Here is a 12,383-nt window from a genome sequence, read left to right on the forward strand (position 1 = left end):
GCTTGTGGTCATACCCCAACCTTCGGTTATCTTTTGGCTGTTAGAAGAAACTTTGAGGGGAAGGAGGGCATAAGCTCCACATTTTTCGTAACTTTGTCTCTTGTGTCTTTGATGTCAGATGGGCTCCTTGAAGCCCGGAGGCAGAGTGATCCTGGCCACAGAGAACGATTACTGTAAGCTCTGTGATGCCTCCTTCAGTTCTCCGGCCGTGGCTCAGGCTCACTATCGAGGCAAGAATCACGCCAAGAGGCTGCGGCTGGCGGAAGCGCAGAGTCACTCATACTCGTAGGTATTGCCACCTTCTCCCAGGCCAAAGTGTTGCGTAAGACCGACTGTCTTTAGAGGGAAAGAGTTGAAAGGGACCCTTGTTTAGAAGCCTCACGCTTTTAAACATTTCTTTTCTTCAGAGAATCCTCAGAAGCCGGTCAGCGGCGGACCCGGAAAGAAGGGAATGAGTATAAGATGATGCCTCATAGGAGGAATACGTATACGGTACAGAATAATTCAGGTATCCCGCGGATTTCCATGTGCCTCGGCTGCATTCTGCGAGTGGTCTTCTTTATTTGTATTTCCTTTAACGGCAATAGACAGCCCTGAGAAGTTGGGGTTAGCGAATTGTTTTGTTCCGTTTGTCGAGTGGCTTTTCAAGCTGGTGTTTATTTCAGGTCTTATTTACTTATTTACTTTCGGTTTCGTATATTATTTACTTTGATTTTAAATTATAGTTTATGTTTTAAGGTCTTTGATCAGAGTCCCTTTATACTGCTTCTGGTGTTTGCCAGCCGAGAAATGTAAAATGCCTTATAAAAATGGGCTGCTTGGCTTAAAGGTGCACCATGTTAAATCTCCATTTGCTGGGGAAAATAAAAAAGATTGAGCAGTGGCTTTAAACTGGGGTAGTGAATCAGAATTACCGGGGGAGTTTTTACAAAATACACTTGCCTGAACCATGACTCAGAGATTTTCAGTCAGTAAATTCAGAGTGGAACCCAGATGGATGTGTGTTTTGAAAATGCTTGCTCAGTGATTCTGATATACACCTTCAATTTGGAGCTGCTGCGTTATAGGAATGTTTTCTGCATTTTCTGATTATCTCCAGTAGGGAGAGTTGGACTGAATAGTCCCTCATCCTCCCCCTATCACAGCCTCCAATTTACACATATACCAACAGAGGTAATTCATGTGAACAGTTAAGTCAAATGAAAAACAAAAAAGTTAATTGGAAAGGCAAGAGAAATATAGAAAAAAGGGACGTATAGAAAGCATAGTGTAATATGATTAATAAAAGTATAATCAGTGATTATGCTAAGTGTAAATTTACTGAAGTCCCAGTTAAAAGACAAAGATTATAAGATTGGATTTAAAAATTCAGCTGAGGGACGCCTGGGTGGCTCAGGTGGTTAAGCATCTGCCTTCGGCTCAGGTCATGATCTCAGCATTCTGGGATCGAGTCCTGCATGGGGCTCTTTGCTCAGTGGGGAGCCTGCTTCTCACTCTCCCTCTGCTGCTCCCCCTGCTTGTGCTCTCTCTCTGACAAATAAATAAATAAAATCTTAAAAAAAAGGTTAAGCTGAGATGTAATGAGCACTGGGTGTTACGTAAGACTGATGAGTCACTGAACTCTACCTCTGAAACTAATAATACTCTATATGTTAATTGAATTTAAATTAAAAAAATTTTAAAAAGAAAAAAATAAAAAATTCAGCTGAAATGAAGGGAGCTGAGCTAGCTGTGTTAATATTAAATAAAATAAACTTTAGGACAGAGGGCAGTTTAGACTACATTTTCTGGCCAGAGGTCAGTAACAAAAAATATATTTAAAAAAACCCTACAAAATTTCCATTTGTTTGGAAATTTTAAAACACTTCTAAATAACTCCTGGATCAAAGAAGAAATTGTACTGGAAATTAAAAATTCTTTTTTTAAAAGATTTTGTTTATTTATTTGACAGTGAGAGAGAGAGAACACTCGTGCATGAGTGAGGGGAGGGGCAGAGGGAGAAGCAGACTCCCTGCTGAGGAGGAAGCCCGATGGGGGACTTGATCTCAGGACCCTGGGATCATGACCTGAGCCGAAGGCAGACACTTAACCGACTGAGCCACCCAGTGCCCGGAAATTTAAAATTCTTAAAATCAAACAGTAATAAAAATATTATTAAACTTTATAGGATACAGTGAAAGTAATATTTTGAGAAAAGTCTTAAATATTTATTATAGTAGAAAAAAAGCAGAAAATGAATAAGCAATGGTCCAACTTAAGAATTCAATTATATAACTGGGTATTTACTGAAGGAAAACAAAAGCACTGTTTGAAAAGATATATGAATTCCTGTGTTCATTGCAGTGTTATTTACAATAACAAAGATATGGAAGCAACCCAGGTATCCCTTGATAGATGAATGAGTAAAGATGTGGTGTGTATACACACACACACACACACACACACACACACACACACACTGGAATATTACTTAGTCATAAAAATGAATGAGATCTTGCTATTTGCAACAACATGGATGGACCTAGAGGGTATTATGCTAAGTAAAAACAGAGAACAAATGGTTGCAAGGGAGAAGGGGGTGGCTTGGGCAAGATACAGGCTTCCAGTTATGGAGTGAATAAGACATAGGGATGAAAGGTACAGCATAGGGAATATAGTCAGTGGTACTGTAATAGTTGTATGGTGACAGATGGGCTACACTGTGGTGAGCATAGCATAATGTATAGAGTTGTGGAATCACTATTTGCACATCGGAAACTAACCTAACAGTGTGTGTTAGCTATACTTCAATAAAAACAAACAAACAAAACCCCCCAAACCTCAAATACATTAGTTGTAATTTGGTTTACCTATGAATATGTTACACTGAGTATTTTGAATGCTCAAGGAGAATTTATTTAGGTAATTATAGATTAGCTTTTTTTTTTTTTTAATGCAACAGGTCAGTAAATTCAGTTTAACATTGTTAAAAAAAAGAAGTCAGTTATCTAAAAAGAAAAGAAAATTACCGATAATTCTACCAACATTTTTGTATATGTCATTCCCATCTTTCTGTATATTACTTCTTTGAAATAGAAATGTGATTATATTTTGTGATATTCTTGTTTCACTTAATAGCATATTATAATCACATTTTCATGTAATCAAAGAAAATCCAGAGTTTCCATTACTTACAGGGACTGCATGGTTTTCGGTTGCATTCATTACCATAATTTTTCAAATCATCTATCTGATCTCTCCTTTTCCCACATCCTCCCATTAAAACTTGTGTGCACACTGATGAAATAATGTCCTTGTTGATAAATCTCCATGCAAAAGTTCTCAGTGTTTTCTTAGGATAATTCTTAGAAGTAGAATTTTTGGATTAAAGAGTTAGCATAATTATGAAACTTTTCTTATCATGTCGGGAAGTTAAACAATTCTTAAAATATTATTTACTTTTGAGAGGCATTGTCATTTGGAGCCTGGGCTTGGCTCTACAGTAACTTTTCTGACACTAGCTGGAAGAATCATTTTTGCTTCTTAGATGGAACGAGTATAAAATTGTAATTTAAAAAGAATCTATTAATTTTGCACTCATTGAAAGCTGAGAGTCAGTGAATTTTATAATTTGAGCTTACCATGACAAATTACAGTGATCATCGATGAGACTGTCGTCATTTGTTTAGTGACTGTTTTGAAGTGGAGACAGCATTTTTATCTCTTGCTTTAGCAGGTCCTTACTTCAATCCCCGCTCTCGGCAGAGAATTCCACGTGACCTGGCCATGTGTGTTACCCCAAGCGGTCAGTTTTACTGCTCCATGTGTAATGTGGGGGCAGGCGAAGAGATGGAGTTCCGGCAGCATTTAGAGAGCAAGCAGCATAAAAGCAAGGTGTCTGAACAGCGGTACAGAAGTGAGATGGAGAACCTGGGATATGTATAGTGGTCGTTGTATTCGGATACAGCAGCTTCTCCTGCCTCTTGTTTGCCTTCTGTCCGCGTGCCCTGCTTTCGTGGTCCTTCTGACCTGAGTACATTCCTCTGCTTAATGTTAATACGTGTAACCTGCAGTGGTACCATGAGATGTCAAGACCGGGGAAAGAAACTAATGTGCTTCTTAGGTCATGATGCGTTTTCAGGTCAGTTGTGTTGAGCTACTTAGAGCATGTGACCTACCTACCCCACGAGAAACACCTTTTTATCTTGACCAAATTCTGGTCAACCAGTAGCCTGATCACTTAGAGCTTTAACTATTTAAAAAGTTCACTTTCTTTTGCAGTTTTAGTTTTATGTACTGTTAAGTAAAGAATGTCATTGAGTTCTTACTTCAGTTAATTATGGTAAAAACAGGTAAGCAGAGATTTTGGTTTCCCAGGGTTTCTTTGGAACCACCTCAACACAATGCCTTGCCAGTAGGATATACGATTACAAACTGCATTAAGGTCTTACCCAGGACATGTTTTCCCCTTGTCTTCCCATTACTGATTGAAATGCAGATTTTCTTGGATTCATACACTTTCAGTGTGCTTGTAGACTTCCAAACGGTGAAATTTCATTTCCACTTGTGGATTTCACGCATTTAAATGCCGCCTTCTTCCTTCCTCCCCGCTTCCTCCCCCCTCCCCCCGTTGAATTAGCTTGTTTAATAAGCTCATTTTTATGCCCCGGCTATGTTGTGGGCTTTCCAAGCCCCCCCCCCCCGCCCCTGTTCCAATATCCAATGCATTTAAGATAGATATGCTATTTTTTTAAAAAATATTTTTCAGATGGTTTCGGGAAATGTAAAGATGTGTTTGATTTTTCAATTTAGAGTTATTCATTGATAATAATGTACTTATATGATGGTCTCGATAGTAAGTTCAGATCTCTTGATATTTTTTTTGGCAGACTTTTTTGGTAAACTGATCCTTTTTTATCATGTTTACTTACATTCTTTCCTGTCTTGCCAGTTGGTTGGCTGCCCTGAAAAATACTACTACCTTACTGTTTCATAGATAGAGAGGAGTTAAAAAAAAAAAGTTAACCAAATTTTAGTATCATCCTTTCCAGTAGTTAAATACATGAACTTTGGTTTCTTTCTTTATAATTCAGCTTCTTTAAAGGTCATAGAAATACATTATGGATTACTTTGGTATCTGATAATGGTGACAGTATTATTATTATTATTATTATTATTACTATTATTATTATTTGGTTTTTAAAATAAGAAGCTCTAGTGTATGGCTAGATAAACTAATGGAATACCCTATGAACTTTAATTAGTTGTATTTTATCTACTTACTATATTTACATGGATAAGACTGGTGCTCATCCATACTTGTTTTGAAAGGCCACATTCACCAGGGAGTTTAGAATGAGCAGTATCTTTGCACTATGGTCAATTCACATTTGATTGCTTTTATTACGAATTAAAAATAAAACTCCTATTTTTCCTTGAGAATTCTATAGGCAAAGAGATGGGGAGAAGGAAATTATAACCATCATTCCTTTCCTTTAATCCTAATGAGCAGTTTTTGAGCAATCTAGATCCATATTTAAAATTCAGTTTTGGGATAACCACTGGTACAGTACCAAGTTGCTCTTCTGTTGAAGAGGTGATTTTTTGAAAAATAGAATTGTTTAGTACATTTTTTTTTTCCTCCCAGAAACAGGAGAATGAAATAACATTATTGAGATTCTATCTAGACCTGTGACTCTGAGTATACTAATCCTTTTATACAATTGATTAGGGCAACTTAGAGCTTATTTTAATGGTCAGTACGTAACTCATCTTGCTGCTAAGTATAATTTTTGAGTAGATTTTAATATTACAGTGCTGGCCACTTGGTTCTATAATTATTTAAAAATCTTATTTTTCCCCCTTGCTCTGTATGTCTGTGTGTGTGTGTATGTATGTATATGTACATACATACACACATACATATATATTTATGTGATACCGTAGAGAAGATTTCATTGGATCCTTATTTCAGGTAATAGTAAGAGATTGTGGATAAGAATTTACAGTTTGTAAAAGTGGCATTTATCCACTTTCAGTTTTTCCTTTGCGAGTAAAATTGAGGGATTTCCCGCACTCTCCCCACTTAACAATTTCGTTACATATATACAAAAAGCAGTGGACTTAAAGGCCTTGATGTTTTTCCTGGCCTTGCATATTCAGGTTTCCAGTCTCCCAGTGCCCTTAATGGATGTTATGAATGCATAAACGCATTTTCTTTAAAGAAAAAAGTTAGATTTATAGTGTTATTTCTTACTTGCTGTATTTCTTTGCACTAAAAAAGAGCTATGTGTTTGTTTATATGACACTTTAGATAACCATATTGCCTACAATTACTCGGTTTGCTCCTTAATTTCCAAACTGTAGGAAGTTGAGAACTTCCAAACGGTAGGAAGCTGATAACTTCCATGATCATTTATAGGGATTACATACACATCAGAAAAAAAAATTGCAAATCTCTATGACAGTGGGTTGTTTTGGGCTTGTTACCTTGCAATATTCTCCTGTGTTCCATAGGTGAAACAAAGGTGACAGAAGTTGTCAGAAAGGAAATACCTAAATAAATATATCTCTGCATGGTACAGTTTCTCATCTTCATGCATTCCTATTAGACAGTGTTTTTTCCCTGTCGAAGGAGGACATTGTTACTACCACAGTCAGTGATACGTGATCTCCGTTGGTTTCCTTTTGTGAAGTCCAGTCCTGCTTTGTAATGTGCTCTAGAATCCGCACCCCGGGCTGCCCAAGGGTCATGTTAGTATCTTTTTATATGCTGTGTACAAGGATGGACAGAGGCCTAAACAACAGAAGACCTTTAGCCAAGTCAATAGATTTCAGTAATCGTCCGCAAGAAGAAATCATAGCATCAAAGTCTCTTTTCTCTGTGAATATCTTTGGTAAGTTGTCAAAGTCAATGTTAGAAGATAACACTTAGAAACTCTTCTTAAGATATCGAGGGCAAGAAGTTGTAAAGAAAAATTCCGTGTTCCAATTAAAAGATTGGACTGCTTATTGCCTTTGAAGTGTTTTTTTCAAAAAGTTAAGCTGCAAAATGGAGTGGGCCATGTAACTGCTTTTGACTCCACACTGAACAGAAAATACTTTGTTGGTCTCGTCTTTGTATCATGTACTGCAACTTGTAAATATGTGCACGTTTTTATTAATTTGTCTGCTTGTCTCTTATTGCACTGAATTCTGCAAGATGAATAATGTTTTATACCATTCATATAGAAAAAGTTCCCTCTCCAGCTCTTCCTCATTGTTTCCCCTTCTAATGAGTTGGTTAACTTAGAAAACCATTTAGGATTTTTTGAAACTCTGAGATTGAAGAATCATGGCTGTCTGAGACCATCCTTATGTTCCTCTGACTTACACAGCTGAAGGGAAGCATGAGATCTTCCTTCCACCTTTTTTACAGAACTGATATGCTTGCTTATAGCTACCTGTCTACACTTTCAATAAGGGGAATGGGATAAATATATATTTCATGTTTATATATAAACATATATATATATATTTGCTTAAATCTTCCTCTGTAGATAGATTCTAAGAATTAGCAGTGGGATTTATGATTCCTTGACTTCTGAGTTGGCTGGGACCATGAGCAACAACAGTTTGAGGACTGTCCAGTGACCTGTGTAAAATGAGTCTTGCTTGTGTCAGGGGAGGCATGTAATTGTTGGGCCTGGTATCCTCTACAGAGAGGCCTAGCGATAGTGTATTTGGAATCTGTTTTGTTTCCTTAATATTGGAATGTAGGCTGAAAGTGCTCTCTAAAGAACTTGGTGAGGCATATATAAGAGAATAGAACTTCTTTAGAAATAGAAGTATTTTGTCAATATAGGCAAAAGTTTAATGCAGGCTTTTGAACAAATGCTTAAAAACGATTTCACCTTACCAACTATTTTTTTTTTTTTTACCAGCCAAATTATTGTTCAGGAGTTTCGTACATAATAATGTTTTGTTGTTGCTTCCCCCGCCCCCCCACCACCCTTGGCTTTAGACCTCTATCATCATGAGCTGTAACTAGCAGTCTAGCCGAATGGACAAATAGCTGTGTAAATAGCTTCTCATATGATGTTTCTACTGAAGCTGTTTGACTTTTTCTTCCCATTATGAATGGGAGGGTCATTTGTAAACTCCCTTTCTGGGTAGCTACCAAAAAAAATACTGGCTTATGGTCCCACGTGACCCTGTCTCCATTAAGCCCAGAATATGAGTGCCTTTAGCAAGTTTTAGCATTTCACAGAGAGAAGAGATGATAGAATCATTGCCATTAATTACAATTCATAAAACAGAAGCTTGGAATAGCAAAGGTCTGTGTAAATTCTGCATTCTGCATTTTTTTTTTTTTTGGCTTAATGCGATTTCAATTTGATACTGAGTAAAACTGTTAACATTATTGATCAGGAACCATACTCCCTGAAAATAAATCCAGTTGTCCCAGGCCAACAATAGTCATAGATTATTTTTCACCTTGATCTGTGTTGCATTTCTATTTAGTGAATAGTAGTGTGGTGGATTGGGAAGGGCTTGACACTGATATTTGGAAAAACTTTATTGCAGTGGTCTTTTCAAAACTTGTCTATTCTGTAGAGGGAGAGAATAATTTATTTGCAAATGAGATTTGTGAAGAAGAGGCTGTCTTGTCCACAATACTTACTAATTGTGTTAGTTCATCCCTGTGTTAAAGAAAGGATCTTCAGAAATTGGGTTTGAGGCCTTAATCGAAAATTCCGACTTCAGTTAATTTACAATTCTAAATTGCCGGAGTCTTTAAAACACACTGCTAAATTAATTTTATTGGAGAAATGGTAACATTTTTTCAAATTTTGTTATGAAAAATTTTAAACATACATTGGAGTCAAAAATTTTTTTACAATGTATCCACCAGTAAATTCTACCGTCAACACTTTACTAGGCTTGTGTTATCGCATATCTGCCTTGTCCCTCTATCCATCCATCCATGGAGTTTTAAAAAATACATATTTCAGTATAAATTTCAGACAATACAATTCCCTTAAACACTTCAGCATAGGTGTCATTAACTAGAATTTATTATTTGTTTAAATAGTACCATCTTTTAAAAAGTGGTGTATGAAGTTGATAAGTGGAACCAAATAACATACATTGTTTTCTCTTGTGGACTTTAGCCTTCTCGTTTCTGTTTTTATATGTGCTTAGCGTGAAGGAAGACCATTCCTTTCCAACTTCAAGTTTTCTGGTGTTCATCATTTTAAATGCTTAGTTGTCACACCTTTTAAAGTTCCATAAGAATTTTTTTCTTACTCCCTCTTCTGTGATGTATTTTTGCTGAACTATGCAGCTTCTTTAAAATAACTGTAAATTATGGATTGGGGTTTATTAAATCAGCTTATACCTCACTTAATTCTATTGCTGCTTTTCTCCATGAAACCACGTCTCTGACATTACTTTCACCTGCTCTACCAGAACGTAGAGAGGTGGAAAGAGTCAAACCCATAGATGATTAGCTGTGTTAACTCGAGAAGAACAGAGTTCGTAGTTTGGAAAGTTGAAACCATTAACTTATCTAAAGCCTTTGACTTGCCTGAGGTTGTCATTGCCCATGCTTCCTCTAGCCATAATTAGCAGGATCAAAAATGACTGTACTGTACAATGAGTTGTTGAAATTGTGAGCCTTAGTAACCATCTTTAGCTTTACTCTAGTACTGTTTAGAAAAAACATTTTTTTTTGACATATGCCTTTATTTTTATGCCAATTTTTTGCGGACAAAATCTGAAGAATTTAAGTGACTTGCTCCAGGTCATGAAGATTCAATGGATAAGTCAGAATTGAAACCTCACTCTTCCTGATTCATATTCTTGTGCTTGTGTGATAAGCATCATGGCTTCCAAGATAACTGAACATTCCTTTGGGGACCGAAAGTATGTATTTTTTACTAATTAGGACTTTCGTTTTTAGGCATTTCACGATTCTTTGGACTTAAAGATTTTTTTTCATGGTCCTGTTCCTCGTTAAGCCAATGTAATTGCTAAAAAACCTCACTTCACTGTTGAATACCAACTAATAATGCAGGTTTTATCAGATTTCTTTTTGCATTTAAAAAATCTTCATAATTACTCATAACTTTTTCTATGTAAGTGCTTAAGGGACCCCCTCACTAGTGAAAATAAATGTTCTATATCACTGATTCAATGTATATTCTCTACATGATATATTTTTTTAAGCAGAAGTAACCCCATGTGTCAGGATGAGTGATATCCTAGGGCCAAGCACATATGAAGTTTATTTCTACTCTGCAAATCCGGCATTTACGGGAACAAGACTCTTTTAGAGTGGCTGGTCATTGTTTTGCCTTCCTTTGGTCCTTGAGCACCTTTCTGTGGTTTTGTAAATCCGTGTGTCATTTTGTAAGAATTTCATGTTGATTCTGTGTTAATTGGTGTTCCCCTTGTGGTATCCTCAGCTGACTGTAATAATTTGGTTTGGGTATGGTGTGTCTGCTTTGAAATGCCTTACTAGAGCATGTCAGAGTCTGCTCTCGAGCATTCCATGTATCTGCTAGGGCAGTGCGCTGCCTGTCTTGGATGTATGCTCTAGATCCAGAAGCAAAACTGATTTTGCTTCCACTGTTAAGCTTGCATTTTAGTGTAGTTATTGTTTTAAATTAGAGAATAAAATCATAAAAAAAAAAACAACCAAGTGAGACTTTAGAACCCTTCATTTAATGGCATGGCAAACTTTTAAAACCGCTTTTGCTGTTTCACTAGAAAAAAATCTAGTAAAGGATATAGCTAAAACCCGCCAGCCAGAAATGTATGAGATTGGAGTTGTTTCCTAAACATTTTTTCCAAATGTCATACAGGGGTTTAACATCTGTGTAAGCCGTTGGGGCTAAGGGCCAGTCACCAGTTTGGAAATCTGTTTGCGTTCTGGGGCTATAAAATGGCAAAAGTGTCATGGGATTAAAACCAATCAACTGTGAATTGTGAAATTGAAATTGCTTTTTTGGTTTTATTTTCTTCAGCATATTGAAAATAGAAATCCAAAAGTTATTTAAAATTTACACTGCTTATGTTGATGGCTCATTTTGGCTGTGTATCCTCACTTATGTACTGATTTCTGATAAAAGCTTGACATTATTATAACAGGTATTTTGTGTTCAATTTAATAAAACAGTTTCTGAGTCTTGTCTGCACATTGTTTGGTTCTGAGTTGGAGATCACGGGAAAAAGATACACCATCCGCACTGATGTGTTATTTTCAGTGCTGATGGTCAATGGCTGTAGGCTCACCGTTCATCAGTCTGCACATGATCCGCCATGGACTTCTCGAACTTGTGCAGAGTATTGTCAGCTCTTGGGCTCGCGGTAGACTTGACCCAACTGCTCACACTTCTTCCTTACATCACTGGAGTTAGCCCGAGACTGGAGCAAATTCTCAATTTTATTGAGATGTTTTAAAATTTATCTTCCCTTCAAATTCTTTGGGCTTAGCGAGACCATAATCGCTGCTTCTGAAAATAAAAACACATGAAAAGGCATCTACCCATTAATCTTTTGGGTGTTTCACATATAAAAATACTCTTATAATTAGCTTATATATACAATATGTTATTGGGCTCTGGTCATTTAAGAACGCTGGTTTACTCAGTGCAATATGCTTTTGAATTTAAATGCTCATTTTAAAAAGTAGATTATAGGCCTGGAAGGTGCTGTTATGGTTTGTTTAATCAGGATGCGAGACACATACACTTACTGTCGTGGGAAAAATTCTTGTGTCTGCACAAAAAAATGTTTCTGAATGAAGTGAATAGATCACATTGAATCTGTCTGTGTGTTGTAAAAACACTCAAGGCAGCACATTTAAGCTAAGAGATCTTTAGCTTAAAAGAAAGCTATGATAATGGGCATCAAAAAACAGAGTCTTAAACCACTAAGCTTTTCAGCTTTTCTTTCTTCAGGCATTTCTGATGCTTATTTGCTGAAAATCTATTCAAGATCAATCACTGGGTGTTACCCTTTAAAATTGCCTGTATGTAAAAGACTAGCGATGAAATTTCCCAGTCTGTTATAAATTAATATAAGATTGTAAAGAGATCAGAAATAGATCAATGAAATTTCTCAGTCTGTTATAAATTAATACAAGATTGTAAAGAGATCAGAAATAGATCTTTTTGTGATGAGTTTTAAGATATTTATCATCTGAGTTGAGTCTTAACCCACCAAGTGTTATACCTTTTTGTGGGATATTCATAAACTTGAAATTTGGGAACTTACAAAAAGATGAAGACAGGCAACCATCGTGCACTTTAAGAATTATTTAATAGGGATGTGATTACAAATCTTGGCACCTAAAAATACACTCCATGGTATAGATGCGTATGTGTACTTATGTGTAAGAGAAAGAGAAACGGAGATAG

At 36.5% G+C, this 12,383-nt stretch overlaps 1 protein-coding gene across 2 annotated transcripts in view; it reads left to right on the forward strand.

Moving 5' to 3' along the window:
- Nucleotides 1-11,159, forward strand: part of ZMAT3 (zinc finger matrin-type 3) — a 32,109-nt gene extending 20,950 nt beyond the window's left edge. For both annotated transcript variants that reach the window (XM_040621583.1, XM_008705314.2), the window contains 3 exons: nucleotides 119-285; nucleotides 408-508; nucleotides 3,716-11,159. In XM_040621583.1, coding sequence (XP_040477517.1) covers nucleotides 119-285; nucleotides 408-508; nucleotides 3,716-3,924 — 477 coding nt within the window. In that variant the 3' untranslated portion in view covers nucleotides 3,925-11,159. The remainder of the gene's footprint in view (nucleotides 1-118; nucleotides 286-407; nucleotides 509-3,715) is intronic.
- The last annotated feature ends 1,224 nt before the right edge of the window (nucleotides 11,160-12,383 follow it).

The sequence above is a fragment of the Ursus maritimus genome, unplaced genomic scaffold (genome assembly GCF_017311325.1).
Source record: "Ursus maritimus isolate PB19 unplaced genomic scaffold, ASM1731132v1 scaffold_4, whole genome shotgun sequence".
Taxonomy (NCBI): domain Eukaryota; kingdom Metazoa; phylum Chordata; class Mammalia; order Carnivora; family Ursidae; genus Ursus; species Ursus maritimus.